The following is a 20,379-nucleotide window of genomic DNA, read 5'->3' as shown; positions in this document are numbered from 1 at the left end:
CTTCACGTTCTTCTACTGCATCTCAGTAATGCACAGCAATCATTTTACAGGCCAAGGAAGATTCAGTTTTGTTCTGTCCTTTCCACTTGATACTGGTATACTACAGAAGACTAGCATGGCTGGCATTGTTCTGCATCTTGTCCCTCTGGTTTAGCTTTTTGCCACCCACTGCAGTAGTGCAAATCAGAGCACTCTGGCATGTGCACAGGAGTGCTCAGAAAATGCACCTGAAGCCACATTAAGTGTGTTCAGATGCAGCCCTTGGTTTGAACCAGTTCTCTGCCAAGATTCCTAGTGTCTTCTTCATTTGCCTTTCTCACTTTAAGGGTCTCTCTTCCAAAACATTTGTTTTCCTATTTTTATGGGCTTTGCTCTATCTTACAAAGCTGTCACTTTGTGATCTCTCTTACTTCAGGGAATTTTAGGTCTTGGGCAGCCTGTGAATGAAGGAGGGGAAAAAAAGCCCAAAGAAATCTTTCAAAGTCACATTAGAAAAGAAAAAGCACCAGCAATGGCTGCAGGCATTTTAATTAAGGAGAAATCCTCTTCAGATGTCAAACTTCGTATTTATTTCTCCAGGCTTCCATTTTCCAAACTAAAGATGGAAAAAGCTGGTTTTATCTTGCTTTTCTTTGGTAGGCTCACTGAATTAGTTTGATTTCCTTTTCTTTGCCACTCTGAAGAAATTGCTTATTTGTATTTAAATAACTGTTACATGTCTACCTTCTCAGAATAAATCAGGTCTTGCAGTGTGATTAAATGGAAGGAAGGTGCATTTTAGTCATGCTGGAGGTTGCAGAATTCTCAAGATCTTGAAAGACACTCATGTTTGAAAGAAGCAGCTTTTATTTTTAGGAAGATTGTACTGAGTATCTGTCACATGAGGAAAGCTTTCCTCTGTACTTCCTGATTGAGAGACTTGATCTCTTCTGCTGACTCAGTAATACAAGGAGTCTAAACTGCGTCTTTACATATTTTCTGATCAAAATCCTTGATCAAATCTGTAGCTTCACAGTCACGATTGCTTTTGTAACAGACTGAGGTGTAATTTCCCTCCTCTCTTGACTTAGCCACTGCAGTGCAGCAAGAGACCTTCCTATGTTTCATGGAGGCTGTGCCACACATTCCCTTCTGCTGTCACCATGTCACTTGGCGGTAGCCAAGCAGAACAGCTCACAACTGAGATCCAGATGCCTTACTCCCTGCTTTGCAAAAATCAAACCTCACAGAGCTCTGCTGCTCTTCCAGTTTGCTAGAAAAGGGTCATGGAGGGGAATGGGCAGACTAACACTGTGATTGCCTAACTCTTGCTTCCTTAACAAAGCAACCTCTAAGCTTAACACTGTAGACTAGATGATGTCTTTTTATGCCTTCAACCCCACCGTTCACCAGGTCCCTAGAATGTCCCTTCACTGATGAAGAGCACACCAGAAAGCCAGTCCGTCTGGCCCCACACCTGCCCTGTTACCCAAGTTAAATCTGTTTCAATCCTTCAGCTGTGCCAGCAGCACCCAGTAGCTGGAGCCTAGACAGCGGAACCAGAGAGGCGCTGCCATTCCTGTCTGCCCACGTTGGGAGCATCTTGGTCCCACCAGTGCCTCCCCGAAGCCTCCCCCATGGTAAGGAAATACCCAGTAGGCCTGCTGCATTGTGCCTGCAGTCATGCACAGATAAGTCTCAACCACCTGAAAGCTGACTTCAGCCTTTTTTCACCCCCTGGGAAAAAAACAATCAGGAACAGAACCCCAAAGTCTTTCCTGGTCTGCTAGGTTAGCACTGGACAACGCTGTCAATTAGTACTTTATAATTTTTTCCAAAGTCTTCCAAGTTTTTTGCAGTCCTTATATGGATCCATGTGTATTTTGGAACTAGAATTAGGTGTGTGAGGGTTGAAGCCCTTCAGTAATCTAAGGTTATAAAGCTATTAAATGAAGCTTCAGATATTTGTTATGAGCCTGCTGCCTTGCCATGAGCTCCTTGATAACAGGGGTGGGTGGAAATCTATGACTGCACTTAACTTCTCTTTAGCATTTTGTGTGTGACAGATGCACTCCGCAGTTACCTATCAGAAAGGAAGCAGCCCAAGGTTGGATTGGAGTTACCACCATCTGAAGCTGCTACCTGGCATTACAGGGTCTAAAAGCCCAGCTCTTTTGCTGCAGTGAGGCAGCACAAGGCTGCATTTCTGATCCTTGTCTCATTCCAGGACACTACTCACTGCACTTCGATGCCTACCATCACCAGCTCAGTGATGCTCCTCCAGCACTGCCTGCACGAACGTTGCGCAAGGTAAAAAGGAAGGGGCAGGAGAGCAGTGAGGGATGGAGAAGAATAGGCTCTTGAAGGAATCCCCCTCCTCCTCTCTCACCAAGCAGCTACTGAATACAGAAATACTGATTTTTAACATGCTAGTAAAGTTGCATGAGAAAATCCACTGAAAGCTCATAAACTCTTCCACAGCTGAATTACATAGGAGTAACTTAGATGCATGGTAGGCCCTTCCACTTTCCTCCACATCATATGCTGTGACTCCAGGCACTTGGGAGTATCACCTCAGCTACTGCTTCTTTAGCAGGTCTGGTGGTGTTAAATGCACTTGTTCTGTCTGCATGAGGTACTTCCACCCAAGTCAGGGAGTGCACATATAAACCAAAGATCACTGACATTTTGAACACACACAGAACTGCACCTCTGTTAACACTGCTGTCAAAAGCTGAAATGTGGAACAGCACACCAGGTGCAGTGTTGCTTTCTTTGTCAGTCTTAACCTGGTTTTGCTGTTCTCCCAACAGTCCCCTCTTCATCCTATCCCTGCCTCACCCACCAGTCCGCAGTCTGGTCTAGATGGAAGCAACTCCACTTTATCTGGCAGTGCAAGCAGTGGTGTCTCTTCCTTGAGTGAGAGCAATTTTGGACATTCTTCTGAACCACCTCCTCGCACAGACACCATGGATTCTGTCCCCAGCCAGGCCTGGAACACTGATGAAGATCTAGAGACACCCTACCTCCCTGTCAGGTACAGTCTCTCTGAGCCTGATGTCCTGGAGTCACTCAAATCCCAGCCATGCCGAAGCCACTCTGCTCCATCTGGAGTCATTCCTCAGGACACCATGGACCCTCCTGCTCTACCCCCCAAACCTTACCACTCTCGGCTGCCAAACATGGAGAACGAGGAGGGGATGATCATTGAGGATGACGACAAACACCGCCCATTGCATCGTAAAGTGTCCCAACCAGTGAGCGGCGGGAAGGAGGAGCAGGCCAGGGTAGCATGGGAGCATGGCATCAGCGAGCAGTAGGGACGGCTCCCGGTAAGCGGCTTGCGTCGTCATTCCAGGTCCGAGTGCAGAGGAGAGAGGTGAGGACTCGGAGAACAGCAAACCGATTTTCTACTGCCGCAAGTGTATGTCTGGAGCCCACGAAAGCAACTGGGCCAGCATGGGAGGTTGCTGCTTTCCTTTTTAATTTCTTTTTACTCCTTTCTGTTATGTTTTTTAACTTTCTGTGCAGTGGACAGTTTATTCCTTCTGCAGTTTCTTAAGCAGATCGTATGGCACACAAGCCACAGAGACTTGCAGAAGCTGAAAAATGCAGTTTTAAGTGGAGAGGGAAGAAGGGGGAATGCGGCAAGTTGGTTTTGAAACTGCTTTCCTCCCTGTTCTGAGACGCACACGAGTAGAAGCACTTGCACTAGGGACATATTTCTTTGTTGTACAGAAGTGAAAGCTCATTGCTGAAATCAGGGATTCTATGAACTGTCAGGCTGGAAGGCAGATGAGCTGCAGGCAGTGGAAAGATGGCAATTCTAAGAAGAAATTGGCTCTTTTGAGAGCAGGATTGTACATATCTGTGCAGTGATCTCCCTGCATTGGTTCATAGGTGCTGAGGCAATCTAACCAGTGCTGATGCACTGGTTTCCAAGGTATCATTTCCAACACACTCTGCCTCCTTTGTTTTTTATGTACTGTTTGATTTCTTAGATTTTGCTTTCACTGGCTAAACCAAGCTGCTTTCTCATTGGAATCATATGCTATTCATCTGTGCTACAGGATGAGAGGGGTTAGTAGCCATTGGAGCTACAACCTAATCGTAGGCCTTTCCCATGCCCAGCTTTGGGCAGGCTGTTGACACCAGCATTTCTATTCCAGTTTAAAAGAACAAACACATCAACAACCAAATTGAGTTTCTCGTGCTATAGCTGGTTGACGACCCAGCCAGTAGAGAAAAGGTGGCTTAAATGCATCATATCCAAGAATCCTTGCCTCAGGGCTGAACATCACAATTCTCACCACTTTCCATCCCCCAGGAGCTGAGATTCATTCCCTGTCAACGTCCTCAGTCCCTCCCAAACACTCACTGCAGCTGGTGTGCAGGGGGAGTCTCCATCTCTCACAGCAGACAGAAAACACCACAATTCAAGAAATGCCCAGTTTATAGTGTATACCCTAGAGTCAGGGATCTTAAAGGCAACCTGTAAAGAAGAAATGTTTGTTTCCTCTTTTGCTCCTTTAGAATGTATAAAGAAGCTTTAAGAGAGCTGCTGCTTCTCTCTTGGAAGGTTGATTACTTTTCTCCTCAGACAGCAATACAGTCTTGTCCCCACCCCCAGGTCTTTTTTTATTGACAGTCTCCAGAGAAGGCTGAAGGACATGGTGGGGAGAGGGGGAAGAAAGAGAACAGTGCAGGGGTGAAGACAGTACAAGTCTGTGAACACAAGACAAGCCTTTTAATCAGTATTTGCTTAGTTCAGTACATGAGAAACTAGGAAAAAAACCCTGTGGTTACCAGTAGAGAGACAAGATCTGTTCCTTGGAAATAACACTAAACCACCCTTTATTCCTCTCTTCAGAATTTGCAACAAATTTCAATGAAGAAAGTATCAAATATTTACCATTTTTAGATAAACAAGTTCCTTCCCCCTGCCATGCCCATACATATTTTAGCCTTCTTTAGAACCCTCTCTGCCTGCAGACTGCAAAGCACACTCCAGGGGATGGGAACAGCGCCCCCCCCCCCCCCCCCCCCCCCCCCTTACCACTGGAAAATGTGAAGCACATTCAAGTGAGACTTACCTCCATATAAATTAGTGACAGAAACAGAACTAGCACTCACCTTTCATAGTGAATTCTTGCCCTAACCACACAGTTTATCATGCTACAAACAGCATAAAGAAGCAAAAAAGGACATCCTAATTTTTACAGGTCACCTTTAGCACTACCTCTAAATACAGAGACTGGGCAGAGTACATTGCTTCTGAACTATCCTAAAGATGGTCTGTCTGTACAAATTCTGGACTCAGTGATTGTATGAAGGGGATTTTAAGAGGATTTGTTTTGTTTCTTTCTCAAGCTCTAGCCCATGCAAAACTAGTTTATGAATTTGTTTCTTAAATGGCCTATTTGGCTGGAACAAAGTCTCTCTTGCTTCCTCTACTTTGTTACTAACACAGGCTGCTTGTAATCATTATATCTTTCACAGTTAAGACATTGATAATAAAACCTGGCCTATAGGGTTTCATGCTTCATCTCTAGCAGGAAGGAAAGTTATCCAATGCTAGGACAGTCCTAAATGTCAATGAACCAAGATGGATCTCTGCTATAGAACACAAGTATGAAAACTCAACTCAAAATGATGATTTTGGTAAAGGTAAGTCAAGGTAATTCCTCAGAAGTGAGTGAAATATTTTCACATGTGCTATTCTCCATTCTGACTTGAGACTCCTCAAGTGAAGCTTTTAAGAGAACAAAGTACTCAGTTCCATCACCCCTGCCCCCTCTTTTGGTTTTATTCTGGACAGAAGATTAAAAGTAGTAAATGACTTAGCTTCCTTAGTGTAAAGAAACAGCAGGTCTTACAAGTAAAACTTTGCAAAACCAAGAATGCAACTAACATGGGGTTAAGTCCCTGTCAGCTGTAAAGCCTGCCCACTAGAGTTCTGCTCAGTCTCTGAAAAGGTATCATCCTACTCTAGTACAATGCACAATGTCTGAGACACTGTACAACAGCAGTGAGCCCATTTTGGGAGCCTGGCAACACCAATACTCTGTATTGGTATGGGTGTGAAGATTGATCAGATGATGGATACGAATACCCAGTTCATGGCAGGTCCACACAGAGAATGGCAGAGTAAATTTACCAAAGCCTTTCTGGAATTTAATTTCTGTTACTGTTCTGGTATCTACCAAGTATTCTGTCTCCCTTTTCAGTGCTTGCCTTAAAGAGGGCAGAAGACAGAAAGACTATGATTAAGACTTTGTGAATGCTGGAACTAATTCTTCTCTGTAGGTGAGGTGTCTTATAGCAAGTACAGCTCCAACATCAAGATCAGTCATGGAGCAGGTGGAAGCAACAGCAGTTGTTGCACCTGCCCAGTAGGATTTGAAGATTCCTTGTATAAACCACAGCAACAGGAGGTTTTGAACAGGACCTTGTCAGTCTATACTTAACTCTAATTCAGACTTAACATGTACTTGCCTTCATTGGGTTTTCTTTGTGTAACAAAAGAGCATGTGCATTCCTGAGAAAATCAGTGGGATTCTGCTACAAGTCTCTCCATTGTCAGTGCACCTGCTGGCCCCATTGAAACAAAACTGAGAAGGAGCTACAGTGGTAGAAGAAAAGCAATTAAAACTATTTATCTCAATCCTACAATTTTTGTTTTAAATGATTGGATTGGTTTTATTACTGTCTGCAAAACTAAGATTCCTTCCCGTCTTCTCCTCTGCTGGATTTTTAGCCTACCTTACCCCTTTTTCAGGTAAGGGATATTGCATATCCCTTCTGTGGGAGAATCAGCCAAAACTGGGGAGGCTGGAGAGAGCAAGAGCCTTTGGGAAACAAATTATGTGATATTTAAAATTTCCTCTGATCATGCTTCTTTGTAAATACCCCCATTTGAATGCTGTGTATTTGTACAGGAAATTGAGCAAAAAATGTATAGATTGTGATGTCTGACTGGTATTCTGCCCTGTAAATGTGTTTTTAACCTCTGGCATTCTGTGCTTATTTAAAAAAAAAAAGGCAAAAACCTCTAACCACTTCTCTTTTGTGTATTCATGTTTAAAATAAAATGAAAACAGCTATCTTATCTATAATGGAAATCAAATTTAAAAGGAAGAAAATTTGTACAAGTGTCCTAAAGGTACTTCATTGTATATATTGTGATAGCATGTTTCCAGAACCAACAAATAAGTGGTGTGAATTTTAGATGTAAATATCTGCTGTTTGTTTGGGGTTCCTTTCCCTGACCCATTCACTCGACTGCTGTGATGTGGAATTAAAGATTAATACCTGATATTAAAACAGTGCAGCTCTATGGTCATTGCTGTCCTCCAGCCTGGTCCAAGCCTTTTCACAAGATACTTGGGAGCAGCCCTCAATTCCCACTTGCATGTGAATGAGAAAAATGGAGGGCAACGACAAGGACCTTGTCCTGAGGGAAGAGCTTCTACATCGTTCTCTTAGCTGACAGCACACTGGTTTATTTACTATCAACTTAAAGCCAGCATCAGGCACAGCCACCAGGTCAGCCAGGCAGGTTGGCATGACATGCAACAGCCTGAGACACAGTTTTGAGGCAATACCTGGAAACATCAGTGACCAGTTCTCCAACAGAGATCTCACTGTTAGTAGATGAGAGACACTTCACTTTTGTTATGGCAACGGCAAGACAGCTCAGCAGCTGCTTCTCAATGTTAAGTATTTAAATACCAATATTTGTAGCAGAATGGGTAGGAAATATGAGTAATTGAGACATGTAGCAACACAGGACTTTGAAATTGAGCTACACTGACTTCTACATGCAAGTAACATCCAATGAGTGGTAATAAATGAGGCCAAGGTACAGGAGACAGAAAGGGTGTCCGAGCCTGTCATAACAAATCAGCAAAAACCACGTAAGCAACTTGTCCCAGAAGCCACTTAGCAGTGAACTGTAGTGCATGTAACAAGCTGGCCAGGGGCTGTAGCACCAATGTACCACCAAACCACCGTTTTCATTACCTACATACTACATACCGAGAAAAGAGAAACTGAACAGGGTATTTCAAAGAGCATCTGAACTGTGGCTTAGCTAAAGTGTTCTCCTGGCACCTGAAAAATGTGTAAATAAAAACTGCATTTGGCATGCTTTACTAGGGTCAATAGACCTAAACTCAACCATGGGAAATTCCATCTCAACACAAGGAAAAACATTTTTACTGTGAGGGTGACAGAGCACTGCAACAGGCTGCCCAGAGAGGGTGTAGAGCCTCCTCTAAATATCTTGAAAACCCACCAGGATGCATCCCTGTATGACCTGCCTTAAGTGGTCCTGCTTTACAGGGCAGGCTTGGACTAAATCTCTGGAGGTCCCTTCCACCACCTGGCATGCTATGACTCTATGAAAAGATGTGTTGAGTCCTCAGCTTTAAATGAGTTTGGTTTTTTTAATCCAGTTTCTGTTAAAACCAACAGAACAAATTTTTTCAGTGCAGGTCCAGTACTTTATTTAAGCTGACACTCATCAGGTTGACATCCAAATACCTCTGCTCTAAATAAGATTAAAGTTTCAACAGTGCTGTGTGACTCAGTCTGAATTTCATTACAAAGCTGAGCAGAGAAATTAAACCTCCAGAAAGAACTATAACCAAGGTGGTAAAGGTTCAGCCCTCCATACCTCCATATGAAAACAGGCCTGTATTTGTAGACTGCACTTAACAAATGATGGGCAGAGGGATACAGACTCTTCAGCAGGACATACACACACACACACACACACACTCTCTCCACAGCCCACTGCCCAGAGGTCGGAGTGTCGTGGTTTAAGAGACCAATTCTCCCACCACGGGCAAAAATAATGACTCAGACAAACAGATTGCAAAAACTGGTGGGAAGTTCAAATGGAAAAACAAACAAATAAACCCAACAATGAGAGTTTTACAGAGAACCACAAGCACCATGACAGATTCCAAACAGCATAGTATCACTAAGGTTGGAAGAGACCTCAAAGATCAGAGAGTCCAACATACCCAAGAATGGCCCATCCCCACCTGGGGGTACACCCACCCCCCCACCCCGGCTCTTTCTTCCCCCCAACCCAGCCTTGGGCCTGGGCAGGCCCAAGGGAGGCAGCTCACACCATTTTACCTAGGCAGCAGCAGGGGGGGGGGGACACAAAAGAGGAAGTAGGGACCCTGTGTGGATGTTTTATAGGGGAGCAGAGAATTGTGGGGGAAATACCTGGTTTGCTGTGACCACCCAGTGGGCTGGACCCTTGTGGGACCTCCCAGGTGTGGTCTGTGCAGTGGCATCCAGGCCAGCACCCAGCCTAAACCACCACACTGAGCTTCGGGGTCTTCTCTTTGCAATTAAGAGATGGTTCATGTACTGCTGCTCCCTTTCCACAGGCTTCACAATTAATTCCACATAAGTTAAAACCAAATGTGGCATTGTTGTTCTATTACACATCAGCTTCTATTTGGCATTTACTCACAGTGGTACTGTGTGGCATACTGAGGACAGTACTGCGTGACATCTTTCCACCAAACTAACCTGGTTTCACCTCCACCCTGACAGAACAGATCATCGTCCTTGCAAACACCAGAGCTGAGCCCCTTTCATCCAGACGTGCATTCTGAGCCCACAGTGCCCATACAGCAGTCTCACCTTGGATGTACCACTTCTGCCACTGACATAACTTAAAACCTCCAACAATGCTAATCCCTGCAGATTCACCTAAAGGAACTCTCCTGCTTGCTCTAAACATGCCACCAGTGCCCTGCTAGCCTGTAGTGATTGATTGTTTGGCCTGGAGCAGCCTGGGCCCTTACAGCAGCCTTCCAGACCTAAAAGGGGGCATGTAAGAAAGACTGGGCTGGGGGAGAAACTGTCCTATCACTACACCCCTAATGAGGGGTGATGGGTTTCCAACTGAAAGAGAGGGAGAATTAGATCAGATTTAAGTTAAAAATTTTTATTGCAAGGGTGGTGAGGCACTGGCACAGGTCACCCAGAGAAGCTGTAGATGCCTGGAGAAGAGGAGGCTTGGGGGAGACCTTATTGCTGTCTACAACTACCTGAAGGGTGGTTGTAGCCAGGAGGGAGTTGTTCTGGTGCTGGTTGCTTGGGAGAAGAGACCAAGAGGACACAGTCTCAAGCTGTGCCAGGGGAGGTTTAGGCTCATGGTGAGGAGGAAGTTCTTCACTGAGAGAGTCATTCACCATTGGAATGTCCTGCTCAGGGAGGTGGTGGAGTCACCATCCCTGGAGGTGTTCAAGAGAGGACTGGATGTGGCACTTGGTGCCATGGTTTAGTCATGAGGTCTGTGGTGACTTGGATTTGATGATCTTTGAGGTCTCTTCCAACCTTGGTGATTCTGTGAGTGATTCTGTTTCCTGCAAGTGTTCAAAGTCAGGTGGGATGGGGCTTTGAGCAACCTGGTCTAGTGGAAGGTGTCCTTCACGATGGCACAGAGGTTGGAACTACATCAACCCTTCCAGCCCAAACCATTCTATGAATCTGACTTGATCAGACCACTATGTAAGAGCTGATCATACCTGAACTCCCCTGTTACCCCTACCCTGCTCACATCTCCCCTTTGTACTATTAGCTACCTGCTTCACCTTTTGGTTTTTTTCCTTTGCCCCATGGGGAACATTTTCAGCTACAGAAATTGCCTGGTTAGAAACACCCTCAGTCCCAGCTTTGGGAAAAACAAGCAAACTGTTTAAATGCTGGATCCAATTTCTGCTGCTCTCCAATAGCTCCCTCTCTCTCTGATCACCCTTTTCCACATGCAAAATTGAAAAAGGAGTGTTCTAGTTAGGTACTTTTAAGATCACTCACCTTTCTCAGATACAATTGCCTGCCTAGCCTCCACTGGAAAACCTGGAGAAGAGTGTGCTTGTGCTCTATATTCTATGCAATCACATGCAACACTGAATTCCTAGCAGGTTACCTATCCATAATCACAGTGTTCTGTGGTATCATCACAACTAGTTCCTGAAGCTTGCAAAAAGCTGACCAGAAGTCACCAGAGGTGCACTCATGACTCAGCCACATGCTTCAGCTCTAAAGCTGTGGTTATTCACTGGCACAGTATCTCTCCTAATCCCCAGTGTCTCACTTCTTTAGTATTAGCTAATACAACAACTCCCTGAAGGGAGGCTGTAAACAGGCTGGGGCTGGTCTCTTCTCCCAGGCACCAGCACCAGAACAAGAGGACACAGTCTCAGGCTGCACCAGGGGAGGTTTAGGCTGGAGATTAGGAAGAAATTCTACACAGAGAGAGTGATTGGCCATTGGAACGGGCTGCCCAGGGAGGTGGTGGAGTCACCATCATTGGAGGTGTGCAGGAGGAGACTTGATAGGGTGTTTGGTGCCATGGTTTAGTTGTTTAGGTGGGCTGGATTAGTTGATAGGTTGGACATGATGATCTTGAAGGTCTCTTCCAACCTGGTCTATTCTGTTCTATTCTATTCCTGGAGGTGTTCAGGAGGAGACTTGCTAGGGTGCTTGGTGCCATGGGTTAGTTGATTAGATGGTGTTGGATGATAGGTTGGAGGTGGTGATCTCGAAGGTCTCTTCCAACCTGGTTTATTCTAATTCTAAACCCGCAGCCAAACACTTCCAGGAGCATGAGGAACAAACACAACCACCTCTTTCCCTCACAGTACCCTGTAGGGTACAGCAACTGTAATGGATGTATCATTTAGCAACCTCAGAATCACAAAATTGCCCAGATTGGAAAAGACCTTTAAGATCACTGTTTCCATTCATCAGCCTAACACTGACAAGTCCTTGACTAAACCATATCTCTAAGCACTACATCTACTCAACTCTTAAAACACCTCCACGGACGGGGACTCCACCATTGTCCTGGGCAAGTTGTTCCCATGCCTGCTAACCCTTTCACCAAGGAAATTCTTCCTAAAATTCAGTCTAAATTTCCCTTGGCTCAACATAAAGCCATTTCTTCTGGTTCTGTCATTTGTTACTTGGTTGAACAGACCAAGTATCAGGTAGCTGTAGTGAGCAACAAGATCTCCCCACAAACCTCATTTTCTCCAGGCTCAACAGCCCTAGTTCTCTCAGCTGTTTCTCATAAGATTTGTTCCCTAGACCTCCTCCACAGACAGCTTACATGTCTATCACATCAGTCTAACTGAACAACTTATGACAGGAATAGAAACCCTCATTGCTAGCTCCTACACCCTTTGCATCTTCCTAGTAATAATGTAAACTCCTCCCACATTTTGTCCTTAAGTTCTCACATACAAGAAGACTGCATCCCTCTGTCAGATTCCTCTTTATTCCAAAGAAGCAAGTTACTGATAAACTTTCTCCTGCAGATAGAGTTCTAACTCCAACATTAGTTGTTAAGGAGCTCATGTTTCACTGTTAAAGAGAGTTTAAACAGTACAAACAAACAACTTTTGTATCCAGAACTATCTCCTCAGCCCAACCCCATTGGGAAGATAGCCACTAGGAACCTGTGGCATCCTGAGGCAACTCAAAGTACCCTGTGCACAAAGGTGTCTGAGGCTCAGCCTGCCTTCTGCTTACTGCCTATATACATATGGAACTCAAGGACTACATTTAGAATAAACTTAGAATAAACCAAACCAGGTTGGAAGAGACCTTCAAGATCATGGCATCCAACCCATCAACCAATCCAACCCACCTAAACAACCAAGCCATGGCACCAAGCACCCCATCAAGTCTCCTCCTGAACACCTCCAGTGATGGTGACTCCACCACCTCCCCAGGCAGCCCATTCCAATGGGCAATTACTCTCTCTGTATAGAACTTCTTCCTAACATCCAACCTAAACCTCCCCTGGCGCAGCCTGAGACTGTGTCCTCTTGTTCTGGTGCTGGTTGCCTGGGAGTAGAGACCATCATCTGCCTGTCTATAACCTCCCTTCAGGTAGTTGTTGAGAGTGATAAATTAAGAAACCTTTTTATTTACAGGTTCTTGCCTTTTTCTATATCTAACTTAGACTGGTAACAGAATGTCCCAATGCCACTCAGGATCAACACAAGCTGCCCATCACCCAGATTTCAGACATTCAGATTTCAAATCTCTAATGCTCCAGAGACAGCGAATGAAGAGAACCCCAGAAACCTCACCATGGGTCAAAAAAGCAGCAGAAGTGAAGGCAATCCTTTCTAGCTGCCTTCCTTTCTAGCCATAAATAAAACAAAAGGGAAAATATAAAAATGAATCTTTGTTCTTCCTTAGAGCCATCTGAGGATCCCATATTGAAAGCCCAGTCCAAAAGCAAGTAAAACCACCCCTGTCCTGTCACAGTCTGTGCTGTCAAAATTGACAAAGCCCCTACTTTATTTGAAGATCTGTTTCATAACTGAACTCCCTTGACAGGTAAATGCCCTCTCTATTGTAAAGCTCCTAAATTCTCCTAATTCTGAATTCCTAGTCCCAGCTAATCAGCAAGCCACCTCTTCTTGCAGCTCTTTTGGCCACTGCCCTGGTAAGAAATAAGGGCAGTTTAACTCTTTTTCTACACAACTAAGAGACTTTAGTGAGCAATCAGCACAAATTCAGAAAAGTCAATAGTCCTCCTAGAGTATATTGATATGGAGTAATTTTGGGAACCATTATAGACTGACTTGTTTTTAAACAAAACAAAAATATCATTTTCAATCTTAATAAACACACTTTGAGAGATAACAAGATCTAGAAAGGTGAAAAGCCACCTCCTCTATCTGACCAACAGGTGTTGTATTCACACCAAGCCAGCATCCTAGTTACTACTCACCTGCTACCACTGTGCTTGAACAAGGCTGCCCCTTCTCCCCATCCTGCCTGTCTCACATCATCAGGCATATGATTTGCAGCTGATGACCTGCAAGAAGATTCAGATTTAATCACTACAAAATTCCTCCCAGCTGCTACCACGGCTTTGCTTGGGGCAGGCACAACTAGGCTGCCTCATGAAGACTTCCCGTACCAAGAGAAGCCACCAAGCTAAGCTGTGCTGTAGCAGAGAGCTACATGACTTTGCTTCTATGTTGTTTTACTGCACTGATGTCCCAGGACACACACAGTTAAACATACAGCCCCACAAGACAAGGCACTCTCAAGCAGCCTAACACTTCAAAGGGATTTTTGGACCTGATGACCTTAGAGGTCTGTTCCAACTATTTCCATTCTACGGTTCTTAAGTGATAAGTTCACAAGGTCGGTGATCATTCAAGGTAGCTCCCAGCACAGCCTGTGAGGGCTTTGGGAACAGAAGGTTATAGGTGACCAGAAGAGTAAGCAGGAATTACAACGAAAATCAAAATCTGTAGTAGTTTCGCTGACTCTGCAAAAGCGACCACCCAAGAGCCCGGGCGGGGGGATGCACAGGCGTTATTTCAACGGCTCAGCCTTCAGTCGTCCCTGAGCCTCAAAGAACTCGGCCCTCGTAACTCAGAGGCTCTTCAGGCATACCGCCCAGCCGCCCGCACAGGGATTGAGCGGTAGTGAGGGCAAGGCTGAGGGGAGGCTGTCCCTGCCCCAGCCGCCTCCAGCTCCCCTCAGGAGGCAGAGCCCTCTCAATGGCCGCCCAAGGGGACGGCTCCTCCTCTGCCCAGCCGAGCTTCCTCCCTCGCCCTCACCCCACACACGCTCTAAGCCCACACGAAAACCCAGGAAAACAGAATCCCGGCAAGCTCCCAACAGCACCAAAGGCCGTGCTGCCCCGGGGCGTCTGGCAGCCAACCCTAGGCAGTCCCCTCAGCCTCACCTGTCCGAACAGGGCCCCTGACATCGCCAGCAGACATAAAGGACACTCCATGCGTCCCGCTTGCTCCCGAGGCCCACCCTGGGCAGCAGCAACCTGCGGGTTGCCGCTCGGCCCCGCCTCAGGGTCAATATGACCGCAACAAAGACCAATCCCTCCCCGCCGCGCCGCCCCACACAGCTCCGCCACAGGTGTGAGAATCTGCCCGTTTACAAAATGGCGCCCGCCGGCAATCGCGACGATACGCACGAGGACTTTTTCCCTCAACAAAAATGGCGGCCTAGGGAGGTGGGGAAACTCGCCACGCGCCGAAGTTCCGCCGCCTCTGCCAATCAGCGGCCGCCAGCTCTGCCGCGGAGGCCGCAACGCGGCCAATGGGAGGGGGCAGCGTGGAAGCCGGGAGGGGAGCGAACCAATAGGGCGGCAGTGACACGGGGGCAGCCGGCGCGGGGGTGGCGGTGCCGGTGCCGGTGCGGCGGGCGCAGTAAGCGCGGGCTGCCGAGCGAAGCGGGATGCGGGCGGCCCACGGGCTCTGGGCGGCGCTGGCCCTGCTCCTGCTGCCGGCCGGCAGCCGGGCCCTGCGCGACGGGGAGTGCGAGGGTGAGTGGGGCCGGGCCGGAGGGGGGGCGGGCCCCGGGCCCGGCGAGCGTGGTGAGGCCGCTCCTTACCGCCGCCTTCCGCAGCCCAGCCCGTCCGTTCGTGTGAGGGGCTGGGACGCGGAGCAGCACCGGGGTGGGCCTCGGGGCTGGGCTCCGGTCGCACCCCCACGCCCCGTACCCCGTCGACAGAGGGCAATGACACCCGTGCGCCGCCTCGGCTGGAGCCGGGCCGGCCGGAGCGGTTCCACCCAGAGCAAGAAAAGTCTTCGAAGTCTGCTCAAGTGCCGCCGGGCCGGGAGCACTGCTGGGAAGCAGCAGTGTCCTGGCGGCGGCTGAGTGGTTCGGATAGCTGGCGGCCCCGCGGGGCAGCAGCACCAGCCCCGGGGGCGCGGGGCGGGGTGGGCGGCGGTACCCTCTCCCCCGGGGCTGGGGCCGGGACCGGGACCGCCCTTCCGGAGATGCTGCAGCCCTGCTGAGGAGTTGCCAAATCTCCTCTCCACCGGGTTAGCGGTATCGCAGAACTCCCATGGGAAAGAAAAACCCGGGAGACCGGGTCGTCTCTTCTCACAGCTGGATGTGTGTGAGCGGGCCAGCGCTCTCCTCCCGAGCCGGAGCATCGGAGCAGGAGGAAGCGAGCGCACTCACCTGGACTCAAGCCTTACTCCTCACAGTATTACATTTACCTCGGGTTTGTCCACGACCGCTGAAGTATTGGGTGTCCCCTCTTTAACGTGCAAAGCCAAAAGCAGTGTTCGCCTGATCTAAATCAAACTAGGTGCTTTACACACCACTGAAATGCCAGAGACTCTGGGGTGGAAGCTGTGGAACTGCACAGCAAATGAAACTGCTCTTGCATAGTGGGACAGAACAGATTCCTCGGGTGAAACAACAAAAACTTGAGGTGCAGCTACAGCAACTGGTTGGAAGTTTGTGGTACTAATGCTCACTCCTTCCTCCTCTTCATAGGAAAACAATAAGACAGCAGGATGGGGAGAGAACAAAGTAAATCAAAACTTTCAGCTGCTGTCTCAGCACTAGGCTGGAAACTTGTTCCTGCTATGCTGTACTCACTGGTACTGAAGTCACTTATGCCTGCAGCACCTTTATTCTTTCTAAAGGTTTTCACTTCCAAACACTACACAGTGGACATGAGTGTGTGCCTGTGACTGGGAACAGACTGGTGTGAGGTAAAGGGTGGTCCTAAATGGCCCATCTTATAATTCTAGTTTTGAAACACTGAGAGTAAATTTCTAGTTGGTTCCATGATGGTCATGCTACATTTTCTGTATTTGCCCATCTCCTGTGCTACAGCTTGTGTCAGACTTGAAACAGGTTGCTAATGATGGCAATATTTGCCAATGCCTTCTGCTGGGGTGAAAAATACCATAAAATACATAATTTGTGCCATTCCTCTAGAGGCAGGCACTTGTCTCTCACCTGGAAGTGGGGAGAATCCACAGGTCCTGCTGCAGGAACTGGTGGGGCTGCAGAGCTCTTGGTCCAGGCAATGCCAGCGTTCACAAGCGAGTTGTGTGAGCAGCAGCATGAAGGGAATCTGACTCTTGCAGTGCCTGCCTTAGTCACCCTGTGGCACAGTCCTTGCATGCTGCAATAGCTGGACCTGTGTGTCCTCTTCCCAGCCACAGACAGGCATGCTGAGCCCAGGATGGAGAGTATGTGGAGCGACTGCTGCCAAAGGGAAAGCACAGTGACTTAAGTAGTACATACCCTTCCCACCAGCAGGGACTTGGATCTGGCCTCACAACTACTGGTACACTTGTGGGAGTTTTGTTATCTTTAAGACTCTTCCCTCTTTCGAATCTGAACCTGCTTCTGAAGCTTGTGGGAATAATGAAGAGAGGAGAAACACATCAAGTGGACATAGTATGTGATCACATACTTTCCTCTTGGAAATAATACACCTGTGAACTGAACCAACCTGCTAATCACTGGCAGCTGTATGACTAAAACCAGCACCTGTGGAGTCAGTAACAGGATTGTGTAGAGCTGGGTTTCAGTCCAAACTAGTTTTGGAGTTTGTGGTCTGACAAGTTGCTTCCCAAAGCAGCAAGGATAAGGCAGAAAATTAAGCGTACGTTTCTTTGCAGGCGCAGCGTTTTGTGTTGTACCTCTCAGCTGAACCCTGCTGCTCACTCAGGACAGTGTGCAGAAGCCACTGGATGCTTCCTTGGGTCTGGTTTCTCAGACTGTCAAAAACCCAGCAAAACCACCAGGGCATGTTGTTGAGCCACGTGTGTGCTGCTGGAAGACTGACTGAAATATGTGTGAAGTCATTAACTGCTAATGCAGCTCTGGAAGTTCTGTTCTCCAAACCCCTTATTCTCTTTACCTACAAGTGTCCTCTAAAAGCTGCCACAAGATTACTGCAGTGGCAGATAACTCCATCCATTTTCCCTTCCAGTGTGTGTCACATTCCTGGGAAGGTTCTACCAGAGTCTAAAGGACAATGATGTTGAATTCACACCTGCCAGTATTGAAAAGGAGCTCTTGAAATCCTGCAAAGAAGCAAAAGGCAAAGAGAACCGCCTGGTAAGTAGCAGAAGTCAATGATACTTGCTTCTGGAGGGACCAAGTTGTAGAACACTTGGCAAATGGGGAAACTACTGCTTCCATGTTTGCATGATACGGCTTCCCAGGGGCTGGTCTTCCTAGCTCCGTGGCCACAACTGGCCTCTGTTTTTTATAAGAGTACTTCAAGAGTTCAAGCTCTTCACCTCCTAAAAAAAGCCCCCAAACAAAAAACCAAAACTCAAAGAATCTGTCTACAGACATCTTACTGGCTGATCTTGTTTCTCCCTGTTACTGAAGCCCTGGGGATTACAAAGCTTTTATTTGCTATAGGACTTCCTTGTCCCTTAAGCTGTATTTGGGGTGCTATATAAGCTGTTACTGTGTTTATGCCCTTTGGCTGTTAAGCTGAAAACTAAACAAAGGAATACTAAATTGCCCTAACTAAAACCAGAAGGAAATCCTCAAAGGAAAAGGCCCTCAACTCTCTTAACAGAGAGCCATACAGGGGTACTATGAGAGATGCAGAGGGGGAACACTTCTGAAAGTCTCTCTCCTTGAGTGAAGAAGACTTTATCCTTAAATCAACTCATTTTTCAAAGCTGAGAAACAAGACAACTAGCATCAACAGTTTTAAAAGCAGTGTGATAGACAGCTCAGCCCCCTGTAGCTGTCACTTGGAAAGGTTCAGTAACAGTAAACACTCAGCTGCAAAATCAATCCAGAAGAGATGATGGTTGGAAAACTCTCTTCTGGAAGCATTATTTCCATGTATCACCACAGTATTCTTTTCTTCCCTCTAGTGCTATTACATTGGGGCCACAAGTGATGCAGCTACCAAAATCATTAATGAGGTATCAAAGCCCATGAGTCATCACATCCCTGTGGAAAAGATCTGTGAGAAACTAAAGAAGAAAGACAGTCAGATCTGTGAACTAAAATACGGTGAGTGGCCAGCGTAAGGGGAAATACTCATGCACTCCTGGGGTATAGATCATTTGGGTTAAACCAGTGCCCTAAAACCACTCAGTCCCAAGGTCTGTAGCAAGATCACCAGCCTAATTAGTTTGCACAACCTGGGCTGCGGTCCATGAACATCCTAGAGAGTTCTATGGAGATTCTCAGGTAAGATTGTCAGCTAGTAAGCCTTCCAAGTTCCTGCAGAGCTACTGATCTGCCTTAGAGTAAGTCAATCCCAGGCATATCAGTATCACCATGCCCATATCACTATCTGGCATACTGTATTTAGGAAAGTGTGCAGTGGGGCTTGTCCTGGGAGCAGCCAAATGTGTCCTACACCCTGGAGTGATGTCTCCAGCACACAGGGTTCAAGCCTTTAGCTGAGCTCTGTAGTCCTTGTTGCTCTTCAGTTTGCCAGTTGACCAACACTTCTCTCTTGCTCCAAGCATTCAGCATGCTGTTTCTTACCACCTTCCTTGAACTCCCGCATTCCTAGATGGCATATTCATCCTGAGAAGATGAAGAACAGTCTTGGAAATGCCTCCTTCAGTCTGCTTCCCTCTGTCTCTGCCCTTCTGGGTCTCTACTTCTCGTTTCTCGTACTAATGTCCTGTTGCTTCCTAAAAAGCTTTGTGGTGTTGTCACGTGCTATCTTCCCTCTGAAATCACTCTGATGCCTTTTATTTATCCAGTGGACCAGAGAATTAAGTATTGCTGCTCATATAATAAAGGGGCTTTCAGGGCTGTTGTGGAATTCCTACAATCTAAGCTGCAACCAACCTTTCAGCCTTCTAACAACGACTTTTAGCGTTAAAAAGCTGTCTAAAAGCCTAACCTACACCCCCGGGAGCCTGGCGCCTTTCTCCCTCTCTTGCATTTTGGCTCCCTCGCCTCCTGCAAGGCGTTCTGCAGCACCAGCAGCCGTCGGACCCCTCACTGCCGGGCTCATCCTCGCCGTCTCTCCGCATACGAACGCACCGGCCCCCCGGGGGCGGAGGGTGGCCCCCTCCCCGGGGCGGAGGTGGCCCGTATCCCCCCCGCTGAGCGCCGCTCTGCTCTCCCCGCAGACAAGCAGATCGACCTGAGCACCGCCGACCTGCGCAAGCTGCGCGTCAAGGAGCTGCGGCGGATCCTGGACGACTGGGGCGAAGCGTGCAAGGGCTGCGCCGAGAAATCCGACTTCATCCGCCGGATCCACGAACTGATGCCCAAGTACGCGCCGCGGGCTGCCGGCGCCCGGGCGGACCTGTGAGGGGCGGCGGCGCGGCTGGGCTGGGGTCGACCCGGGCCTCGGGAGGGCGCAATGCGCGGCCCCGGCGGCGGCGCGCGCTGTACGGGACGCTCATTAAAGTACCACGGTGTGTACCGGGAGGACACGTGACGTGTGACGTTATTGCGGAACGCCCCCGCTCCGCGCGCCTCTCCGGCGGGAATGGCCCCGCGCGCGCCGCCTCGGCTCAGCAGGGAGGGGGTGGGGCTCTGCCGGGAGCGCGCCACCATCTGCCCCCCGCGATTGGTCTCCTCTCGTCACGTGGCGGCCGTCCGTCCCGGCGGCGGGACGCA

The 20,379-nt window shown here is 47.9% G+C and overlaps 2 protein-coding genes and 1 long non-coding RNA gene across 14 annotated transcripts in view; 2 read left to right on the top strand and 1 right to left on the bottom strand.

Annotated features, from left to right (window-relative positions):
- Window positions 1-7,301, top strand: part of DOCK3 (dedicator of cytokinesis 3) — a 207,297-nt gene extending 199,996 nt beyond the window's left edge. For 8 of the 12 annotated variants that reach the window (XM_068157820.1, XM_068157819.1, XM_068157818.1 and 5 more), the window contains 3 exons: window positions 1,497-1,619; window positions 2,207-2,289; window positions 2,793-7,301. In XM_068157820.1, the coding sequence (XP_068013921.1) occupies window positions 1,497-1,619; window positions 2,207-2,289; window positions 2,793-3,299 (713 nt within the window). In that variant the 3' untranslated portion in view covers window positions 3,300-7,301. Of the gene's footprint in view, window positions 1-1,496; window positions 1,620-2,206; window positions 2,290-2,792 lie in introns of those variants that run through there. The other 4 variants (XM_068157824.1, XM_068157821.1, XM_068157826.1 and 1 more) reach the window with 2 other exon arrangements.
- Window positions 1-14,884, bottom strand: part of LOC137450866 (uncharacterized) — a 48,667-nt gene extending 33,783 nt beyond the window's left edge. The window contains exons 1-2 of the long non-coding RNA XR_010989667.1: window positions 14,732-14,884; window positions 13,760-13,846 (exon numbers count right to left, since the gene is read on the bottom strand). This is a non-coding gene — a long non-coding RNA (uncharacterized lncRNA). The remainder of the gene's footprint in view (window positions 1-13,759; window positions 13,847-14,731) is intronic.
- A 269-nt stretch (window positions 14,885-15,153) lies between these two features.
- On the top strand, window positions 15,154-20,187 carry MANF (mesencephalic astrocyte derived neurotrophic factor). Its single transcript, XM_068157829.1, has 4 exons — window positions 15,154-15,328; window positions 17,750-17,877; window positions 18,660-18,801; window positions 19,884-20,187. The coding sequence occupies exons 1-4, from the start codon at window positions 15,241-15,243 to the stop codon at window positions 20,066-20,068; spliced, it is 543 nt and encodes a 180-aa protein (XP_068013930.1). The 5' UTR covers window positions 15,154-15,240; the 3' UTR covers window positions 20,069-20,187.
- Window positions 20,188-20,379: the final 192 nt, after the last annotated feature.

The sequence above is a fragment of the Melanerpes formicivorus genome, unplaced genomic scaffold (assembly GCF_026170545.1).
Source record: "Melanerpes formicivorus ecotype bairdi unplaced genomic scaffold, bMelFor1.0.p_v2 SCAF_38, whole genome shotgun sequence".
NCBI classification, from domain to species: domain Eukaryota; kingdom Metazoa; phylum Chordata; class Aves; order Piciformes; family Picidae; genus Melanerpes; species Melanerpes formicivorus.
The sequence above is the reverse complement of the archived record's forward strand: the minus strand, read 5'-3'. Positions and strand labels throughout refer to the sequence as shown.